A 23528-nucleotide genomic window follows, 5' to 3' on the forward strand; every position below is an offset into this window, starting at 1 on the left:
GCAGTGGTTTCTTAATAGTAGAAAGTTATAAAGTAAGATACACAAAATATAAATCAAGCATCACGGACAGTTTATCATTTAGTACTCTGATTTAGCTAAATTAACGTTTTGACAGTTTTTCTATGCGAAATCTGTCACCGCGTGCAACTCTTGTTTAAGTTTTTTGTGGTAAGGCGGTAATTATTATTTACTATTTTGATACAAACACTTTAGACGCAGTTTAAACATGTTAAATCTGATAAACCACATACATACACACATACACATCGCACATTGAACACAAAACTGAAACTATCCAAAATCTGTTTTTCAATCATGGGTCATTTAAAAAAATTGTTTAGTTATTAAGTTTTAAACAAAGTGTAAATTGACACTAGCAACATTATGTTTCGTGGACACTATCTATCTAGTGTTATCAAACATAAGTACCTATAGAACTGCGACGGATTTTTACAATTGACCTGTGTTTTCTCGCAGAATTACAGCTAAAGTAGTTGTAACTTAGAAGCCAATTTTTAAATAGTGCTATTTTGTTTTCAACATGCGTCATATAACGTCAGTATAAATCGCGCCTAAGTTTTTTGTGGTAAGACCGTAAAAGTAAAGTAAAAAAATATATTTTCTAGGATAACTACATAATATATTGAAATTCAGCCAAACGATAGATAGCACTGTGATAGTCATAACAGCTTTCGTCCAGGTTTTAAATTAGTATGCAATTAAAATGTAAATAAACATTTACATTTATCGACTATTATTTGTTCATGGAAATATTATAATTTCGATACACGCCCGGGATCGAACCTTTAACTATGAAGGAAAACATCGTGAGGAAATCTGCATGCCTGAGAGTTCTCCATAATGTTCGCAAAGGTATTTATTTATTTTATTTATTTATACTTTATTGCACACAACACAAAGTAAACATTGAAAAAACACAAGGATCTAAATCGAATAGCTGTAGCATGCAAAGGCGCCCTTAGGTATGTGAAATCTGCCAATCCGCACTGGCCAAATACCGAGACCCGTGCTCTGTAGTGAGCTAGACCCATGCTTCGTAGTGAGCCGGCGATAGGTTGATCATGATGATGATGATGATATTTTTTTATATCTTCACATTCCAATTTAAGCATCAGCCTGTATGAGTCTACTGCTGGACGTAGTTTATGTACCTACTCAAGAACGCGCTGCCTGAAACGGTCCTTTGCCTTCCTAATCCACCTTTCTCCTACCACCTTCTTCAGGTCACCGGTCCAGCGGGCGGAGGATGGCCTTTTTGATATATTTACGACAAAATCTGTAGGTACTAGGTACTACCTATTAATATTATAAATGAGGCGCGTCTGTCTATCTACCTAGCTGTTACCTTTCCACGGTCTATCTTTTTAACCAGGTACTTATACAGAGAAAGCTTGCATACCGGAAACATGCATAGACTTTTTATCCCGTAAAATCAAAGAATTCGTACGGGACTTGAAAACCTAAATGAATGCGGATACTTCTGGGTTATCGTATGAAAGGGCTTTACTTGTACCTACATTATAAAACAGATTTTAATTTATTTTTACGCATAATAGTTTTTGATTTATCGTACAAAATGTCGAAAAAATACTCGAGTACGGAACCCTCGGTGCGCGAGTCTAGCTCGCATTTTGCCGGTTTTTATAAGATCTGTGGAAAATGATGACTATGTCTTATAAATCCTGTGTTTTATTTATATTGATTTTATTTACCAGATTTAAAAACAATAAAACACGTAATAAGAGTAAAATTTATTTAATTACAAACATATTGTTACGTGAAAAGGATCCAAACCCACGAGGAGTTGATATTCAGACCAAATATCTATCTCTGAACTTTAAAGTTTAATATCTAGAAACTAACTCTGTGTGGGTTTGGACTATTTTCAAGTAACAACGTCAAATTGTTCTTATATTAATGAAATGCAGTTAAGGCGTTAAAATGTAAAAGCTAATAAATAAAACTGATTGGATCAGATTAATAATTAATCAAGAAATAGTTACTTATATCACAATTATTGCGTAGTTATGAAACTTATTTAATATCGAAAAAAATAGTAAAAAACAACAAGCTTACAATACATTTTTGACTTAATAACGGAAATGTCCTTTTCTTGACCACTCCTCGTGATAGACTCGCATCGGTGAGTAGTTGCCGTTCGATCCCCCGTTTCTGTTCAATCCTGAAACATTGCATACAATATTAAAACTGGAAAACAGTAACAATAAAAAGTTAAATATTACTTTGATGTATAGAGGCGTGCAGTCTGCCAATCCGCACTTGGCCAGCGTAGTGGACTGTGGCCAAAACCTTTCTCATTTTGAGAGAAGACCCGTGCTCTGTAGTGAGTCGGCTATGGGTTGATAATGATAGAGGCGTGCATAGAATTTGAAGACGGTATGGTAAGTAGCCACCTATTTACTAACTAGCCAGGTCAATATGAAACGGTGTCGAATTATTAAAACTAGGGTAAGCAGTGCTTTTACGCCTCTATGCCTGACTATATACCTGCCCGTCACTGCTACAGTAGCCAGCAAGAAATATTGTACGTCGACCTTTAGAATGAGATTTCGGCTTTGTAGAGCATGGTGTCTGTCACTCGTGTGACGTTTTCTCGTTTCATCGACAAAGAACGTTCTGCGACACCGCTATCTCTTTCTAAAGGTCGATGTACAATATTTTCTGCCGCGTATGTGTATATACGCGGCAGAAAATATTGTACACAGATATAGGTACTTATAGGTGGATTGAAAAGTTCGCGGCTTCACATAAGTAGTTCCTATAGTTACTACATTTTAAAATAAAGATACTACCCTCAATCAGTTGTGTGTTTGTGTGTTGCTGTAGAATTTGTGATTTTTAAGTTAGGGCTAAAGAAATCAGACGAAGTGCTGCGTTTTTGAAAAATGAAGAAAACGCGGTCATCAAATACTTTTAAAAAGATTAACACCTAAGGAAATCCATGATAAGTGATAACATTAAAACCCCTATTAGGAGAATCTGGCTCGTAGTACCACTGTAAGAAATGGTTTGCAGAATTTAAACGTGGACGAGAAAGCATCGAAGACGATCCTCATTCTGGTCTAAGACTTCTACGACTGAAGAAAACATCGGCAAAGTCTGCTATCTCGTATTGGAAGATCGTAGATTTACTATCAACGAGATTGCCGACACAATTATTATTGTTTTTTTTGTTCTGATACAAGTTAGCCCTTGACTGCAATCTCACCTGGTGGTAAGTGATGATGCAATCTAAGATGGATGCTGGCTAACCTGGAAGGGCATGGCAGTTTTTTTTTATTATTGAACCCATACCTTTGGTTTCTAAACGGCATCGTACCGGAACGCTAAATCGCTTGGCGGCACGGCTTTGCCAGTAGGGTGGTAACTAGCCACGGCCGAAGCCTCCCAGACATTTAGAAATTATAAAATTCCAAACCCCTGCCGGGAATCAAACCCGAGACCTCTCACTAACAAGGCGGGAGGTCATGAAAATATCATGTGGTGTGGTGTGATATCAGACTATTCATTTGTTGTTCATTTCTGTTGTGTTCATAATTCAGAATTATGAAGACCTGGAGAAATCTCAGATTAAAATTGGTATAGAAGTATTGGGGAAGCAGTTTGAAGACATGCATAGAGCTAAATGGGGATTATAAAAATATTCTTGCACCTATTTTCTTTTAACTTTGCCGCGAAATTTTCAAACCACCCACGTTAAAGTAGTGCACATGCTAATATTTCACAGGTGCATTTGTCTACTGTGCTTCTGAGTCATTATACATAATACCTTTACCATAAAGTTGTCCATCCACTGTGCTTGCTTTACATACAAAATATAATTATGGAAATTTTGAAATGATTAAAAACAAATGCCAATCAATCAAATAGAAACCACCATATAAGATTCGTTATGCCAATATAAGATTTCATACTTCGATTCGAACCATGTTATCTAAGAAAATAGATATAGTCTCCTTACAACGCCTTTTGTAGCGGTAGTTTCAAGTGTGAAAGAAAAGACAATAATGGAATATTGGTTATCGCATAAATAGTATCAACTATCAAATCTAGGGCATCATGTGCATCAGAAAACCTTGCAGCGATGATTTAAGAAGTAGTGGGGAAATGCGGTCTAAGAGGTAATACAAATATATAAACTCGTATAATATATTAATAACTTGTGCCAATCAAGAAACGAATCGAAATGAGCGGAATTAATTTGTTACGTCTCATTTACACACTATACCTGTGTATAGTGTGTGAATGAGAGGGATTGTTTAGCGCCGCTTCGTTTCGGATTAATTTCTTTTCTGACCGAGTTAAGGGGGTGTTAAACGGTAGAAGTGCGCGTTACCCTGCAGCAGATGGCTGGGCGGCGCGACGGCGGGCGCGGCGCAGCGCGGCGCCAGCAGCAGGTGGTAGAGCGCCAGGTAGATCGCGGCCGCCAGCAGCGCCGCCACGCCCAGCGCGCGGTACGCGTCGCGCTGCGAAGCCAGCGGCTGCTCCAGCGACACCAGCCCGCTGATGATGGCGCCGATACACCGACCTGCACACACTCAATTTGGGTATTTTTTCCTGTGGCTATTTGTTCCGGCATAGCCTATTCCTATTCGGTGGGTTCGGGTATGTAACTTATTGGAGTTATGTGCGTATATTAATATTTGCCGGTGAAGAAAAACATCAAGAGGAAACCTGCATGCCTGAAAGTTCCCCAAAATGATCTCCAAGACAATTGACGTCCGCCAATCCGCATTTGGTGTACGCTAGATCTGTGGGCTGACTCACCGATACAGAAGTGCGCAATGACCGGCGCGGCCTGTCCGGTTGTGGTGTACTTGCGGGGCACGAGGTGGCGGAAGTACAGCACGGCCGTCACCCACACCAGGCTCAGCGTGAACACCTCCAGTAGCTCGCACACCACCACCCATGAGTAGGACTCGCTGTACGCTAAACCTGCAGTGCGAAAGTTTACTCGTTACCATTTTACGGCATGAATGGCATAGTAGACAGTAAGGTGCTGTACTAATTGGCTATTATGGGCCTACAGTTTAAATGAGACGGCTCCTGAAGTAATAGCCATTGTGGTATGGAGCTATTCTACTCACCGGTGTAGCGCAGGCAGTAGAAGGTGAAGGCGGTGATGAAGACGTTGGAGTGACCGATGTAGTCCACGAGCGCCTCGGCCCACCACAGCGCGGGCACCGCGGGCAGAGCGCCCGCCGTCAGCGTCAGCCCCACCTCCAGCGCCGTGCCGTTCAGCTGCTGCACCGTCCTGCATGTTCACTTGCTTTAGTGGAGGAATACGTGCCATACGAAGCTGTGACTCGTGCGAATAAACTAATCTAAAATGGCGGCATAATCTGTCCCTCTCACTTACACATTAATATACTTGTAATCTGTATACCTGTTTATAGTGCGTGAGTGAGACAGAATGATTAGCGTCGCTTCGTTTCGATTCATTTCTTTATTGCAACTCAAAGTGTCCCCGTGAAGCGGGGGGACACCCCGCACACCCACACTGGGTTAGCGCAGGGGCTGTGCGGGTGTGTGGGGCTTTACCTCCCCGATTTCTATCTCAACCTGTCGCGTACTACATACACCACAGTTATGCAGTAAAATTCAATTAGCAAGAAGCATCAGCCTTTCGACTCACTTGTATAGTTTCTTCTGTAACTTATATTGTTTTCTGAATACATATTATGTTTGTGTGTGCAAAAAAAAAAACCTACATGAAAAAAAAAAAAAACAGTTACCATGGAAGATAGGCGTCGATGCCGCTCCACAGCGTGCCCAGCAGCGCGACCACCGCGAACACGGCCGCGGTCTCCGCGCCGTAGCGCCGCACCGCGCTCATGGGCATGGCCAGCACGCCCGACGCCGTGTGCCACCACCACTCGGGCGTGGACAGCGGCATGTGGCTGATTGCGAACCGATCAAATTACAACAAGTTCTAAGTATTTAACGAAGACTGTTTGGCTATGCTTGTGTGAGTGCACACGTACCTATTCATTGTCTACGTTTGTGCTTTACGTTGCGCACACAAAGGCGTCACTCACTACTAGAACAAAGGCTGAGCGGTCATCAGTACCCTTATTACAAATGCGAAAGTGTGTTTGTTTGTTGGTTTGTCCTTCAATCACGTCGCAACTTTTTATCCCGGAAAATCAAAGAGTTTGCACGGGATTTTAAAAAAAACCTAATTCCACGCGGACGAAGTCGCGGGCATCAGCTAGTCGTGAAATAGAAGTTAGAACATCTACACTACGCGGCAGAAAATATAACTAACATCGACCTTTCGAAAGAGATAGCGGTTTTGTAGAGCATTGTCTCTGTCGTTGAGACCGACAAAACGTCACATAGTTATGAGTGACAGAGACAACGCTCTGCAAAGTCTAAATCTCATTCTAAAGGTCTATGTACATTATTTTCTGCTGCGTACTGTATAGTTATTTAATCCATACTGTAAAGTGCCCGGCAAACAACTTGAACTTTAAGGGGGTTGCGGCGAAGGTTGGCGAATCCAGGAAGCTAGGATCGACTTATCAACTAATGGTGTGCACCCGCTCCGACTGATCAACCAATCGCGTGCACCCGCCATTCGCCAGCCAATCGCATCAAGCGATTACACAGGTACAGGAGTGAGGTGACATTAAACTTCTAGATCTTGCTCTGTAGGCTTAGAACTGCTTAGTATAGATTTCACATCTCACCAACGTTGATCGAATTCAAGCGCCTAAACTATAACGACAGAGTGAAATGGACCTTAAGTTATAGACTAGATCCATTTCACTCTGGAAAGTAGGATTCAAACTCAAAAATTCGGTACCACTGATTTGAACGCAAGGATTCCGTTTCGAAGTAGATGTATGGACGAACTTGAGGATTATATTAATAATGCAGTTAACATCTATTTCACTTTGACGCTAGTTTTTCGGCGCTCTACCAACGTTGTTGGTGAGATATAAAATCTTATAAGCCTACTGAAGTAGTGTCGCATTAGATTAGCATATAATCAGCGAGAAGACGCGGGGCCCGGAAGCGGAGCAATACCCGCGTAATTATTCATTCCGGAGCGGGGTAAAAATTGTGTTATGCTTATTGTACCGGCGCAAACATGCGACAGTTACCTACGACTTCATAACGATCAAGAAGTTTGAAGTCAACTTTTTTATTAGAATAACTGGGTAAAATTGCCTCAAGTGTCCTGACTAAGGCCAGTTGCTCAAAGTGAGGTTAACATAAACTAAAAGCCTACTTTAGGTTGCACAAACCATTATTCGTTATATTATTACCGTGCCCAAGACCATTGAAATACAATAAAATTCGTTTTGGCTACCTCGCATGGTTGATTTTTAGGGTTCCGTAACACTATTTATTTTTCATCAGAAACTGTCAACACTCTAAACGTCAGATTAGTCCAGTGAATTATTGATGACTATAGGTAATAATTTAATCGATAGTTACATGGGGCGGAAAGTATTATGACGAGATACGCCGATGTAATGCGGTATCAGCTGGGGCTAAGTCTGTGGATATTTACAATCTGCAGCCATGATACCTATAATGTGGACCCAGCCTAACAATAGTGAGGGCCTATTTCTTCAGATTTCAGAACGATCAAGCAGTATTTATTTAAAGCTTAACGCAGACAAGAAAGTAAGTTATGTATTCTTGCATTGTCATTGTTCCGAGCTATGTTTCAAATTTCAAGTCTCCAGCTTGTTTGGAAGTTAGTTTAAAATTGATTGCAAAAACAAACTAACAAACAGACTGACACGAAAACGAGTAAAAAAAAACGTGTTAAGTTAAATAAAACCATAGGTAGGTACGACAAGGTCGGTGTTAATTAATAGATATGCCCAGTCCATAGTCCATAGGTTGAGCTGGATTCAGAATTTGTGTTGTAACTTCTATACTAATTAATACCTGCCTATCCTACCTATGCTTCAAAATTCATAAAAAAATTCAAAAAACCTACATACCTACTTATAAGTATTTTACAAAGTTTCAGTATACAAAATTACCTAGGTACGTAAAAACAAAAGCAACAACGTCCTTTATACGTCGACATTTTTATGCAGTGCATTTTGTGAGTCGAGCCTGCAGTGCATTGTAGAGCGGGGTTAGTTTATTGTTATCGCAAGCAACATTCTATACATTATCTACATGGGTTTTCATGTTGCGAACTTTGAAATTGTACATGTAGTAATGTAGCAAACGCGCAGAAACACGTATTTTAATATTTTTTCTTTAATCTTAATAATCTTTTTTATCGAGATGGCAATCGTGGTAGGTATGAGGCGGGAGACGCCCCGCACACCCGCACGTCTTGCGCGCTCGCTCGCATCGGGTTAGCGCGGGGGCTGTGCGGGTATGCGGGGCGTTCCCTCCCGATTGCCATCTCGACCTGTCACGGACTATAGGTATACTTAGGTAAAGGTAGCTGTATTAAAAGCTCGAACAAGGTAGGTTTAGTTAATTGATGAAGCACCATTTAAATGAAGCGTCAAAATATTTTCATCTTACCCAATCATTGCTAATTAGATTTGATAAAATTGTGGATCATTATAAGTATCATAAATCTCTACTAAAATTATCATATTTTTTGTTCATTAATTTAATAAAATACTTCAATTTATTATGTTTATGAAGCATATTAAAAATTAATGAAAAATCTCTTTCGAAAGGTCAATGTAAAATATTTCCTGTTGGGTTCTTTACGTGTAATTTGTTGCTTATCTTCAACTGCAAATGTAAGTTTGTCAAGTATACTATTTTTATGTGATAAACCAACAAATTAATGATTTTTCGGATTTTGTCCTTTACTTTGAAACATCCCTTCTTGCCTGTAGTCAGTGTTTAAAACACTTGTTTTAAACAATGCGTAAACCTGCCTAGCCTTCTTGGGTACGGACCCCTAAAAAATGCACAAAAAGCACCTACTATCAATAATTGTACTTACGTGTCAAGCAGTAGTATGAGGGCTCCTATCAGCATGAAGACACCGTGCATCGCGAAGGGCACTAAGTAGGGCGTGTCGGGCATTTGCGTGGCCGCCAGCCCCGCCAGCGGCGGGAACACCGCCAGCCCCAGCGTGCCGCACGCCAGCTGCCGCCCCACGTCCCCGCGCCCCAGCGACGTCTCCCTGGTGGCTATGACACAGGCGGCGCCCAGCAAGGCCAGCGCCGCTGTCGGCCAAATGTCTGCTAGTATCCTAGTGTACAAAAAGGAATAATATAATGTCTCTCTCTGCATCGTATTTCTCATTGCTGAGAGTCGTCACCCCTTCCCATTATTTTTCAAAATTACTAACTCTTAAGACTATAGGAGTTTCTGCGGACTCAAAGTTCAAACTTTACGTCCAAATAAAAACCCAGAAATCGAATAGATACCTATATCTACTCATCCAATTTTTGGGTTAATATATAAAATAGTGTGCACAAAAGAAATAAATTTTTTTCTACATGTAAATATAATTTTTTTTAAATGAAAATATTACAATAAAACTTAAAGCTAGCCTTGTCTAATTATTATATAAATCATGCCCGCTTGGAATGGTGCCAAGAATACTGGCTGAATTTCCGCGCTGGACAGCCAGGCTGATCCGTTGCGCAAAAAATGAGCCAGCCCTTCTGTCACCAGATGAGGCTATTAATCGCGGTGAATTTTTATTTTTATTTTTATTTAAAATTTATGTAGGTACCTAGTACCTACCTATATAAAAAATCTACCTAATAATGAAGTAAGTCCAGAAGGTGTAAGTAGGATCGCCAATGATTTGGCGGCACTCGGCATCTGCTAGGACGCCGTCGGGCTCGTCATACGGATCGAGCACTTGGCAGCGCACCGCGGGGTGACATGTCTCTCCATTGTGCACTATGTCCTTCAAGCGATCAGACGGTACTAGACATTTGGATGGTCCACCTGCAATGGTTACGATTAATGTAAATAATGGGCGACGAGAATGACAAAATATGGAAGCACCTTTGTAATTAGCTTCCCACAATTTGTTATTTTAATGCAAGGTATATACTTATTTGCCTTTTAAAAAGAGTAATTATAAATGCTGATTTTCTTACCAGCTCTTCCTAGTAGAATGCGCTTCCCGAATCCGTAGAAGAGTCATGACTCATGACATATCAAAAATTGGCTAACGTAAAATAAATATTTGGGGCCGATTCTCTTGTACACAATCTCTAAACTAAACTAAATTAACAGGTCTAAATTTAGTGCCATCCTTTTCCCCAAGCAACATTATGAAAGGGATAGCATTAGATTTAGACATGCCATTTTAGTTTAGTTTAGAGATTGTGTACAATGGAATTAGCCACACTTTTAATTTTTATCCCTTTACTACGAGTAGGTATTTATATGTCTATGTTTGTTACACGATGATTCGTTTCTTGGAACATCGCATAATCATACCTATAATGTCTCAATTGCATCTTATAAGCTCTCCATTTTCGAGCAGCGATCATGTAGATACTAGTGTTTAATAACAGGTGATTGGTCGGTACATAAATATATACTTACCTACCCCTAACTGCTCTGGTAAAATTCAATAAAGGTTGTTAAGAATGGAACTAATCCAATTCGGCTACTTGCTGAGGCCTGAGGATGGTTAAAAATCTTAATAGGGAGGAAAACTAGGTAGATACCTCAATCAATCAATCATAACATTCCCGACTCTGGTAACTGGTAACCGGCAGAGCAGGGGGCACTGACTGAGAATCTCTGATCGACGATGATGTTGAGCACCACAAACCACTTTTCCTGGCCAGCCTACTGATTCGCTAACTCAGTGTTTAACACTGAATGATAACCGAGCAAAAAAATATTTTGATATCATTTACTGAAGCAGCAATGTAGAACCAACCAATGTCAATTGAGCTCGGTGGGCTCTCATTCAGTGTTAACTGAGTCAGCAGGTATCACCCCGCAGGTACTCAAAGTAAATTGGCATAAGACGTTGAAGAAGGAGGCCGCAAAACGGGAACGAGAGCTGGACGCTGACGCTCATCCACTCCAGTATTATACGGGGAAAAGAAGGGCATTTGGGCCTGCCATAGAAGACAGGCCCAAAACTATGCCGGTTCCACGTCAGGACGTCTAAGTCACATCTGATAGCGGGGATCCTGAGATACCTCATTCATGACCCAAACTGTGCCGCTAGGTTTTAGTGGGTATCTTGGCAGAGCCAGCAAGTCCCACATACCCGCTTTTGTGCGGGATTCGTAATTGCAGCGCAATTTAAAACAACGCAGTAATATAACGAACTCACCTGTACGATAGTTGCACCAGTTGTTCTCAGCAGTGGAGTTATCCTGAGGAGGCTCGGGCGCTATCAGCGCGAGCGGCACTCGGAGCCTGTTCATGTGCTGCATGTACACCAAGCACTGCCCGTTGTAGCACAAGTGAGGTGGGTTGAACTCAAAGTCATCTTCTTCTTCGGCCTCGTCTGTGACTGGTGCTGGAGACTGGTTTCAGAATATTTTTTGGTTAAATTATTATCTATTATTTAATGGTGTTACTTCAAGAAATTTAATGAGTAATGAATGATAATATTCCTTTATAAACTTTAAGAGGCGCGACTTAGCCTGTAAGTATTAATAATTTAAGTTTAACATTATAATATAACGTTATATATGTTTTGTAAAATGTTTATTGATAATAAAGAATTTAAAAAATAAAATAAAATGAGTAATGACTCTCCTATGAGGTATCAGGTACTACAGCTTACCTACTTTGTAGTTTGTTGCCATTTTGAAATGACATGACATTTATTTAGGTACCTAGTTAACATAGTTAACTATTTTCTGGTATAGAAAGGAAGGTAGGAGTCATTTGTTTAGAACATTTTGGCAAACCCATTGGATTTCTGTTATGTGCGCTTTAAGCAATTAAATATCAATTGCTTTAACGGTGAAGGAAAAACATCGTGAGGAAATCTGTATGCCTGAGAGTTCGCCATGTTCTCAAGGGCGTGTGAAGTCTGCCTATCCGCATTTGGCCAGCAGCGTGGCAGAATTTGGCCTAAGCCCTTCTCATTCTGAGAGGAGACCTGTGTTCAGTAGTGGGTCGGCAATGGTCATGAGGATGATGATGTAATTCTTTATAGTCACCTACCTATTAGATTGTGATGTGATGCATGCATGACTCAATCATGAACTTGAAATAAAATTAAATCTCGTGATATTACTAAGCCGATATATTATGACTAATTTTTCTATTGAATTAATTTATGAACGTTAGTTTCACCCCATATTCTTATACTTAATCATCAAATAATTTAGCTGAAATGATCTCTGCATAGGTACAGTCTGATCGCTTTATACACGAACTAGCTGATGCCCGTGACTTCGTGCGCGTGGATTTAGCTTTTTAAAAATCCAGTGGGAACTATTTGATTTTCCGAGATAAATATCTATCTCTGTAGGTACCAAATTTCGTCAAAATCAGATGAACGGATGGGCCGTGAAAGGCTAGCAGACAGACAGACACACTTTCACATTAATTATAATATTAAGTACTTATGTTATGGATATGAGTTAAGGTAGATTGACGAGGAAATGGTATGAGGAGTTGAGGTTATTGATTAGGTATGAGTTTAAACACGAGCTTAGCTACTCGGTTTTTTTAAAATAATAAATTGACTGAGCCTGAAACGCAATGCCCAATTACTTATAGGTACATATCATAATAATATGATAAAATGAATATTTTAAAAGAGCAACGGCCGAGTCCTGCTGCTGCGTGCTGGTCCTTCTCGGTAGGAAAGGCTTTCTGAACCAATGTTAGATTCAGTGTACGATTAAGAGACTCTTGTGAAAATTTATTTGAATAAAAAATATTTATATTTCCATAATACGTAGTAGCTAGGAAACATTGACACCGGAAGAAGGATTTTACGTAGTAATAGAAACGTCGAAGGTACCTAGGTACTTTAATGTAGGTACTTACAGTGGCGTTCGCGACGCTGTTGTACATGGGGCTGAGCGTGGTCGTGGTGGAGGTGGTGGTGAAAGGCCGGGTCACCCACGTCATGTTGTCATCCGCGCATCCGTACTCGCACGCGCTTACCGCCAATACGCCAGACTACAGCCAAAGTTAATATTTCTTTATTATTCAACTAGCTGATGTCCGCGACTTAAAGTAGAAAAAAACCAGTCAAGTGCGAGTCGGACTCGCACACGAAGGGTTCCGTACCATCGTACAAGATATACAACACTTTTATGTAGATTGTAGAACACTGCAAGTTAACGACGGACTGCGCCATCTATATCTGATTTAGTTTTTTCGTGAACACATTTTTTGTTATGTAACCACAAATTCACAGTTTTCTGATGTTTTATTTTTCTTGTAGTTACTTTATGAACCACCTACCTGCGTTTCATGATTCTAGAATCTAGATCAACGGGAAGTACCCTATAGGTTTTCTTGACAGACATGACAGACAACGAAGTGATCATTTATCAGGGTTCCTTTTTTACGTTGACGTACAGAACCCTAATAAGAGTAAATTATAGATAATTAGGAGATGCCCACGACTTCGTCCGAGTGGATTTAGGTTTTTAAAAATCCTGTGGAAACTATTTTCTTTTCCGAGGTATAATAATCCTAACCTATGTCCTTCCCCGGGATAACTCTATACCAAATTGGTTAAACAGTTGGGCCGTGAAAAGCTAGTAGATAGACAGACACACGTTCACATTTACAATATTAGTATGGAAGTATCGCAGGTCTTTATAACTATATCCTACTACTTAAGTCTTTACTTATAGACAAAGCCTCACCTTGTAAAAGGAAAGTCGTCACCCAAATTCGGCGGGTCGATGATGACCCAATTATAGACTGATCAATTTCAGTCATAAGTATTTTAGTATAATAATATGTAGTTGCACATTTATGTATGTTAGTAATGGTATCAAGATCAACAAACAACATAATTTTTATTTTGACTAAGTAGAAGCTTTTGTCACACGCGTGTTTAGAACAAGTTATGGGTACGTACTACGTATAGGTAAATGGGTACGTACTACGTACAGGTAAGTAGGTACTTACATAATAATTATATAGAATCTTATGGTCTCATTTTCATTTATGTTGAGGTACGCTTACACGGGCAATTGGAATTCCTTAATTCCATGCAATTTAGTCAACTATGACACTTGAAGCAATTTATTGCAATACTCAGCAATACCTGAAATTTCAGCAATGTTATGCAGAATAATTGCTCCAGATTGATCCATACGTGTTGCCGAGCAACACTTGGGTCAACATTGATTGCTTAAAGAATGTGTAATAATAATTTAATTGAAATTTAGTCAATTATGACGTCACGACCACATGAAGAAATTTGCGGCAATACCCATCAATACTAAAAAAAATCAGCAATGTTATGCGAAAGAATTGCTCCAGATTGCTTCATACGTAAATTGCCAAAAAATGCGGGAATTCAATTGCCCGCGTAAGCCTACCTTTAGGCAGATATATATATTTACAGCAAATAGATATCTCTCACGTCCAGCGATTCGTATACACACAAACAAAAATAAAAATATACTGCTTTTCGACTTCGTACCTACGCTTGGATTTTAGTTTATTAAAAAATAAAAATCCCATGGGAAGTCCGACATGATTTTTCAGGAAATTAAAAAAAACCAGATAGTTATTCTTGGAACTTCGTTAGTGGGAATGTAAATAGCATACCTTTTCGCCCTCCCATCTGTTGCAGCGCATGCCCTCCGTGCACACCTCTTGCATGACGTAAGCGCCCTCCGCGTCGCACATAAACAACACCTGCGGCCGCCGTGCCTACACAAATCACATATCATTACTATTTAATTACTTTATCACAAGTACTTATATACCTAACTACCTACTACTTACTATTATTTCTATAGTCTACTTAGATAATTGGAATTTTCTAAATTCTACCTAGTAGTAAAGTTAGGGAAATTAAAGTTAAACCTACCTATAAGTACAGTAGGCCTATCTATACCTATGTGATTCCTTCAGGCTTAGATTATTTCAAACCTACACATGTGCCTAAGTACCTGCAAATAATAGGTACTTAGTACTTACCTAACCTATTACTATTTATAGGTAAAAAAATAAACAAATAGTTTAAATAAAACATTTACATAATTTAATTTAATTTATTTATTTTATAATTCAATACTTTTTTACTTACTTTAGACCATAAGCTTACAGAGGTTGGTATAGTACGCGACAAGTTGAGATGCCAATCGGGGAGGGAACGCCCCGCACACCCTGCTGTGCTGCAGTGCAGAGCTGTGCTGCACTGCAGAGCTGTGTGCTCCCGCGCTAACCCGGTGTGCGAGAGCGCGGGTGACGTGCGGGAGTTCGGGGTGGCCCCCGCCGCATACCCCGATTGCCATCTCAACCTGTCGCGGACTTTACCTACCTACCTACTTTTAATTAATATTTCACAGAACTCTACTTGAACTATGTAATACCTAGGTATACAGACTGACTGGTGAACAAAAATTACAGCTATCACCCTTAATTGAATTAAAATTGTTTAACCTTGTACTATTTTCTAGTCGTAGGTAGGTACTTACGTAATACGTATGATATCGCTGGTCGTATGCAATCATGTTAAAAGCATGGGTAGGGAAAGTAATAGTTGCTGTAACTAGTTACTTAATCCATACTAATATTATAAATGCGAAAGTGTGTCTGTCTGTCTGTCTGCTAGCTTTTCACGGCTCAACCGTTCAACCGATTCTGACGAAATTTGGTACAGAGATAGCTTGCATCCCGGGGAAGGACATAGACTACTTTTATCCCGGAAAATCAAAGAGTTCCCACGGGATTTTCAAACACAAATCCACGCGGACGAAGTCGCGGGCATCATCTAGTTTAAATAAAAAAACCTGACAAGTGCGAGTCAGACTCGCACACGAAGGATTCTGTACCATCGTACAAGATTAGGACAATGGACCCTATAGGTTTTCGTGACAGACACGACAGACAGACGACGAAGTGATCCTATAAGGGTTCCCTTTTCCTTTTGAGGTACGGAACCCTAAAAAATCAAAAGCAACTCATGTCCAAGTGTCCTTACTTCATGGCGTTCCGTATAAGGTACTGCAAGTAGGAGTGTGTAGAACAAGGCGCTGAGGATCAAGCAACACGCGATCACGACGCGCAGCAACTTGCCTGAGCTGCTGGGGACGGCACCTCCTCCGGTTGACCCTCTGCCTACTGACAGTCTGTGTACAAAATGCTTACATTACATAATAGGATTGTATGTTTAACGGTGCTTTGATAACTTGTTTTAACGGTGAAGGAAAACATCGTAAGGAAACCTGCCTGCCATGTTCTCAAAGGTAAGTCTACCAATCCGCACATGGCTAGCCTGATATACTATGGCCAAAACCCTTCTCACTCTGAGAGGAGACCTGTGCTGTGTAGTGAGCGCGCGATGGGTTCATCATGATGATGACTGTATGTATGTTTTAAACAAGAGTGGCAAATGGCGGAAATGTGGCACGGTGACACGGACACTTATCGCCACTCCACAGAACAGAAGTCGATAAGTACCTAATTGATGAGGATGGTACACAGGAAACAGAGGATAGGTCAATAAAGAATATCGTAAGTAATTACGATATTTCCCCATCACATATCCGAGATTTTATAGACGAGGTAAAAAGCCACTGTTACGACATATGGCTTCGTTGAGCGTCTAGTTTTGAGTTTTAGTTGTTTTACCAAATCATGTTTATTTATTTACCTTTGCGGCCATCAATAAAGCCTCATTTACTTGACCTAAGGTACTGTTAATAATTAATATCTAATAAAATCGTTTTAAGCAATTAAATATCACTCCTCGCTTGAACGGTGAAGAAAAACATCGCGAAGAAACCTACACGCCGAAGAGTTCTTCATAATATTCTCAAAGGTATATGAATTCTGTCAATCCGCACTTGGCCTGGCTGGTCGATTATGGCGTAAACCCTTCTCATTCTGAGAGCTCCTTGCTCAGTAGTGGTCCGGCGATGACATGATGATGACGATGATAATACTCAACACTAACTTGTCAATAAGAGGTCCAAGAATAGCTGGGCCTAGAAGGGCTACAGCAGGTGCAATTGCAGATATCAGTCGAGCCTCCCCTCGGTCCAAACCAACCGAGAGCATATGAAGAGGCAGGAAGGGGAATATGCATCCTATACCTAAGGAACAAACAAAATAATTGTTAATTCAGGCTGCAGTGGGGCTAGGCTGTATAGAAGCTAGCACGTGCCCATCCATAGGTCCATTTACACATAACACAAGGAACATCAAGATTTGTTTTTATTTCGGAGAAATTTTATTTTCACAAGGACTTATTTGATGCAAAGTGGTGTCAGACACACATCCTCCTGAGAAATGAGGATGCACTAGTCAGGAGTGAAAACTTCGCGATGCGTTTTGGAGGGATTAGATATATGTATTTTGCTTAAGTGTGGTCTAGAGGTTGTTCGAGATAACACCGGAAGGTTCTTCGCATCGATAACATCACGAAAGTTACAAGTAACACTTAAGTTTCCTTTACATTTAATTAGAAAAATCCATATATTAGCCATCTGTGATTTGAAAGAGCTACCGTACAAAAATTGCCATCAGTGTTTTGGAAGAACTACCGTATAAACTTCCATCTCCTATTGAAACCTTTTTATAGCTGCATCGATATAGAAAAATTTAAAGGGGGGAATTTTCAAAAATTCTTTCTTAGTACTTACCTACTCACTAAAACTAACTGAAACAAGTCGGATGTTTATTGAGATGTTGCCCGATGGAAAAAGCTTGTATTGTGTTTCTAGTGTACCTAATACTATACTACAGAACGTTCAATTAGGTAGTAGGAGGAATCCAACGATAATTTTCAAAAACGTGCGTTAAACATCTCAAAATTGTGTTTCACATGTTTTATATAGTGCAAAGATTTCGATTATAAGTGGTGCCATAATTCCAGAGTGCAATGCAGTAGCGGTCCTGAGGTGAACGGTCCCTAAATCATTCCGTAAGTAGGTATATGTTACCTATATGGAGACCGACAATCCTTACAAGGAAAGTTGCAATACACGATAGGAACATTTGCGATGCGGGACAACACGACGCGACGTCCGCCATTGAACCACTTTTTATTGTGACCCCAAGAAAATAACAACTTAGCTATACCCACCTACTTGTGATGTTGTATGAGAATGTTAAACGAAAACTTGTTTTTGTTCATTGAATGAGAAACGTTTATATTTTAAACGAATTGTTTAGTTTTTTTTTACGTTCAACGGTTTCTTGCTTCTCTACCGAACAAAACTTTACCACTTCTCACTATAAAAAGCTTAAATTTTTACTAAACTTTTTGGAACAACTTAGTAAGGTAGGTAAAAAGGTTACATATAATATAATTTGGTATAAAAATTGTTGTTGAATTTCCGGGATAAAAAGTAGGTTAGATCCGTCTCTGAGATGCAAGTTATCTCATGTACCATACAGATGATGCCCTCGAGATAATATCGTCCACTTAATTAATCTGAGATCGTCCACATGGTTTTTTTAAATCACGTGGGAACTCTTTAATTTACCGGGACAAAAATGTGCCTATTGTCTATTGCCCTGGACTGCAAGATATCTCTGGACGCGTAAAAAGGACAATGCGACAAGTTGACTGGCATATCCAATAAAAACCACTTGCCCATGAAATGAAAGCTTATATCACACGCTTCAATTTTACAGAACGCTGTAATGTACCGGAGAAAAAGACATCACCCCTGCAAGTACTATAAAAACGTGCAGTTTTTACTTGTATTTATTGAAATTATAAGTAGTTCAGCTATAAACCGCTTATATTACTCACTCCATGAATCTTTTTTGTTCGTACGCCCATTAAGTACCTGAGAAGAACAATATTGCAAGTTGCATTGCTTGCAATCAAGCTCGGTCTTTCCGCGATCCACACTGCAAAGATTCTGCTTAGGTCTCACTCTAAGGTTAATTACCCAAGTGATGAGCGGCCAAAATGCAGCACAGCATGAACTTCTCCATTGTTGATTGAATTTTCACAAGAAAAATCACCAAAAATATAACTTTTTATGTCCTTTACTGTACCTACACACCCGTTGGTTTCAGGAGATAAACTATTGCGTTACAGTAAACTTGCATACATTAGACCTCTATTGGTTATCAGGCCAGAGTTCATACAGAAATGCCCATGGTCCTTTGGTTATATTTACAGATGGGCCGTGAAAAGCTAGCAGACAGACACACACACTTTTGCATTTAGAATACAACATTGATACTGATATAGATAAACTGTAATTTCAAATCAATTCGTATTATTAGATAATACGGCCTCACACTGCAGAGTAGAAAAACAAAATGAGAATTCCAATTAGCCAACTCCCAATACACTGATGAGGAAACTGTTATTAGTTAGTTACCTGAAAGGAAGCAGAAAAGTACGCACTTCAGCGTAATTAGGTTCTTGTTGACGAGCGTCATGTTTAGTCTTTCACTAGCACCTTCGTTAAGACGACCGATGTTTCAACATCTTGCATCTGAAATGAAAAATATTGGTCAAGGACTTGCTGAGAATTTAGATGAGTTTTAAATAAACGTGTTGACTGTTGACTCTGTATACTTAGGTATGTATTATTATTTTTATGCGCTAACTAGCAAATGTCCTCGGTACAGCCCGCATACCAGAAGCGGTTTATTACGTCATGATTATTATGTCCAATTTAGAATTAAGGCACTCCTCTTCTTAGCAAATCATTGCAGTAAATGTCTTTGCAAAAATGGCTATGTTAAATAATATAAGTACATAATAATAATAGAAGTACCCACGCTGGAAAAGGTTTGCCGCACCTACCAAATGGCAGTAATTTTTTGTGCCGGTTCAAAGCGCCCCCATCGAGCGAACTTGGAATCAAAATGGACACGTTGTGTCAAAATAATATGGTTTTCGTGTTGTTTTCATAGGTCTCATCACTAAGATTTAGTTCCGAGTACGCTCACATCGCTCGGTCGATCACTGCTGCTATCAGCGCCAAAATGGCGATAATTGTTGATTCGAAAACAGTCGGCGATCGCAAGCCCAGCGTACCTACTTGTCTAATACAAGTACACTGGACTTACGATTGAGAACAGATAGATAGAGAGTGAAATTATAATTTTGATATTGTATCAAATAGCATCACATTCTTCATGATTCACCCACGTGCAAGTGCGACAATTTAATTTTGGTAGATGCAAAAGGTGGGGATACACATTGGTTTTAAAATAGGTGCCATCAAGTGACCTGAACATCAGCTATTGTCGTGATCTCATTGCCATTGTGACATACCCGACTCCCGAGGGCGTTATAAAATGCTTGTACAAGGTAATTGTTCATATAGTTCATGAACGATTACGGCTGAAGTCAACTTTTAATGAAGTAACTGATACAAATAAGGGCCTACCTTATTTAAATAGTTGATTACAAAATAAATATATATTAATAAATTGACTAATAAATTGAAGTTTTTTTGATACACACCTAGTGTATCAAAAAAACTTCAATAAATTAGTATTAGATGTTTATTAATATCAAATTAACGGAGAAAAACATTAGCAATATCTAATAAAATGAAGACAAAATCAACAATACAAAAACCTTAGCTAGTGGCCATAATAAGTTACGTCTACCAAATAAGGCCTGTAAACTTTAAACTCATAAAATCTTGTTAAAAATCTATTTATTTAAAAAAATACTATTTTACAGCCTTTATTTACCTTTTATCTTTTGATAACTAAGCTTTTTATTACAGTAAATAAACATTTATAAACACAGATGGCTTGTCAGACTTAAGCTCTCATATTAACAATAATATGAATAAACTATTTAAAAAAATATTGTCACTCGTAATTAAATAAATAAAGCACATAATCTGTGAAAAAAAACAGATTTTTTTACCAAAAAAAATAAAAAATTTATAGGCCTTATTAAATTGCACTGCTGTATACAAGGCACTAAACTGCCGCTGCAGGCTGCTAAGCTTTCTTCCGACCAAGTAGCACGTTTAGGAGTCTTTTTAGATTTAGTTATTCGTAATACTTTGAGAGCTAGACATCAAAATGCGTATTAAAATGCGGGATTTATATTAAGGCCTAGGGTTACAATTAAGGCCTAGGGCCTTATTCGGTACCGTACCAGATAAAATATAAAGTTCCATAATTCGTTCCATTATTCAAAATGATGCAAATGAAAGCAATAATTATCTAATATAATGGCTAAGGTATTATAACTACTTATTAGTTTATATAAAATGTCAATATAAAACCTAATAACTTGCCTTGTTATTACGAAAATTTTATAGTGCGCCGCGGAAAACCCGACTTCCACAAAGAAGGTGTCGCAACAAGCTCAGGGAATAGGCGCAGGGCGCCTGAGCAGTTCGTACCATAGGGCGGTAGTATGTATGTGCGTAAAGAATCTTTTATGTTACATTTATTTAACCGGGTTTTCGGGAGAGTAGGCCTTATTTGTATCAAGTACCTTGGTTCTTGAGTTGAAATTGAGAAATGTCTAGACTTAAGTACTTAGGTATAAACTATTAAGTATTTCTAAGTTACTCTTAGTTCAAAATGCACCTGTGCATAGAGTCCACCTCTATCTAGGTATATAATATATCTATGACCTCCATCATCATTTGGATTTTTTAACGCCAATTCTTGACTTCGTTTAGAATTCAGATCCCTATATTTACCTCCTTACTTATAACATCAGACATTTCAGAACATACCTACCTACCTACCTATCTACTAAAATATCTTTAGATTCGAGTCAATAAAATCATTGACTGCGTTATTTGGCCGTCCGTCCGGCAGTTGAAAGGGTATCGTCGCGGCTCTGTGGGTTACGATCGTGTAAACAAAGTGCCAGCTGCTGATTGCATGCTGGATTATAATATATTCTGTGATGCTGGCTACACGGTTCGCCGTTATTTCGATCTGAAGAACAAAAATAAATTGGTAGGTTAGTTAGGTATGTGATTTCCCGACAATCTGTTGAATGATTTGGGTCAAACTTTTTATTTAGTTTTTTATACAAAGTAGGTACCTACCTATTATAAACGCCTTTTAAAAATAAAGGTATAACCTATTATTAGTACCTAACTGTTATGTCCGAATTGTTCTGTATTACTATACTATACAACCAGTGTGATAATAACTAGGTAGGTAGATAGTAGATAGATACCCGGTACCACATGTTATTCCTAGTATGAATCAATAAAATTATTTTTAAACATCTTGGTTACTGCTCAATTGCATGTCAGAGGGTTGTTATTTGTTAATCATGGAGGCAGGAGTTAGAATACGCGAATACGGTAAATATAGGTAGCTAGGTACATACATAATTAAAGCAAAATAAAAAATAGAAGCGGCACCGCATTTTATATCTAATAGGTACGTTATTTGGTTGCCACTTGCCGTAAGCACATAAGTAGTTACACCGTTTCCGTTTTTGTCATTAGATATTATACTAGCTGATGCCCGCGACTTCGTCCGCGTGGATTTAGGTTTTTAAATATCCAGCGGGAACTCTTTGATTTTTCGGGATATAAGTAGCCAATGCCACTCTCCAGGTCTTTATGTATTATACCCATGCAAAAAATCACGTCAATCCGTTGCACCGTTGCGACGTGATTGAAGGACAAACCAACAAACACACTTTCACATTTATAATAAGGGTACTGAATACTAATATACCACGATACGTATAGTAAGCGACAGGTCGAGATGACAATCAGGGAGAGAACGCCCCGCACACCCGCAAATCCCCCGCGCTAGCCCGGTGCGGGCGAGCGCGGGTGACGTACGGGTGTGCGGGGCTTTCCCCCGCCTCATACCCCGATTGCTATCTTGACCTGTCGCGGACTATAGGTATAATCTAGAGGCGGACGACGGATGCAACGGCCAACGGTCGCAATCAACAACCGTAACGGGTCGTTACGTTACGAGTGACATGGTAACAAAGGAAAGTATTTTGATGCATTATTTGATAAATGGAGTTTGCAGAAGAAGATTAAAACCTCTTCAATTAAGTTTTTATTACTTACTTAAACGTATAAAGAATCTTACATAGTACCTACATACCACTGAAGTAGGTATTAAACCTAAATTAACTTTTGGTCCCTACACAATTGTATAGGTAGGCGGATCTAAGTTCTTTTAACGGTTTTTGGCCTAGGTACCTACTAGGTGTATGTATAAGTCCGCGTTAGGTTGAGATGATAATCATGAGCTCGTAGCTTTAGTTTTAAGTCCAACATCTGACTATCAAAAAGAGTAATTTATTACCTATTTTGAATAAATCATTTGACTTGTTGTGTAGAGCGTTTTGACGATCGCAATGAATGGATGGATCACAGGATTTCTATTTCCAAATTCCAGATATTATCATTGCACGGATCGTGATAAATATTGAACGAGCCTTTGCCTATCGATCT

The 23528-nt window shown here is 39.2% G+C and overlaps 1 protein-coding gene across 5 annotated transcripts in view; it reads right to left on the reverse strand.

Moving 5' to 3' along the window:
- Positions 1-1760: 1760 nt before the first annotated feature.
- The window catches only part of SP1173, a 31787-nt gene continuing 10019 nt past the window's right edge, over positions 1761-23528 (reverse strand). For 2 of the 5 annotated variants that reach the window (XM_034969783.2, XM_069499071.1), the window contains exons 2-14: positions 19479-19595; positions 17090-17228; positions 16115-16262; positions 14734-14838; positions 12985-13119; positions 11306-11501; positions 9756-9948; positions 8987-9238; positions 5778-5942; positions 5130-5296; positions 4810-4977; positions 4379-4570; positions 1761-2203 (exon numbers count right to left, since the gene is read on the reverse strand). In XM_034969783.2, the coding sequence (XP_034825674.1) occupies positions 2112-2203; positions 4379-4570; positions 4810-4977; positions 5130-5296; positions 5778-5942; positions 8987-9238; positions 9756-9948; positions 11306-11501; positions 12985-13119; positions 14734-14838; positions 16115-16262; positions 17090-17228; positions 19479-19539 (2013 nt within the window). In that variant the 5' untranslated portion in view covers positions 19540-19595 and the 3' untranslated portion in view covers positions 1761-2111. The remainder of the gene's footprint in view (positions 2204-4378; positions 4571-4809; positions 4978-5129; positions 5297-5777; positions 5943-8986; positions 9239-9755; positions 9949-11305; positions 11502-12984; positions 13120-14733; positions 14839-16114; positions 16263-17089; positions 17229-19478; positions 19596-23528) is intronic. The other 3 variants (XM_069499073.1, XM_069499074.1, XM_069499072.1) reach the window with 2 other exon arrangements.

Source organism: Maniola hyperantus, chromosome 6 (assembly GCF_902806685.2).
Source record: "Maniola hyperantus chromosome 6, iAphHyp1.2, whole genome shotgun sequence".
In the NCBI taxonomy this organism is placed as follows: domain Eukaryota; kingdom Metazoa; phylum Arthropoda; class Insecta; order Lepidoptera; family Nymphalidae; genus Maniola; species Maniola hyperantus.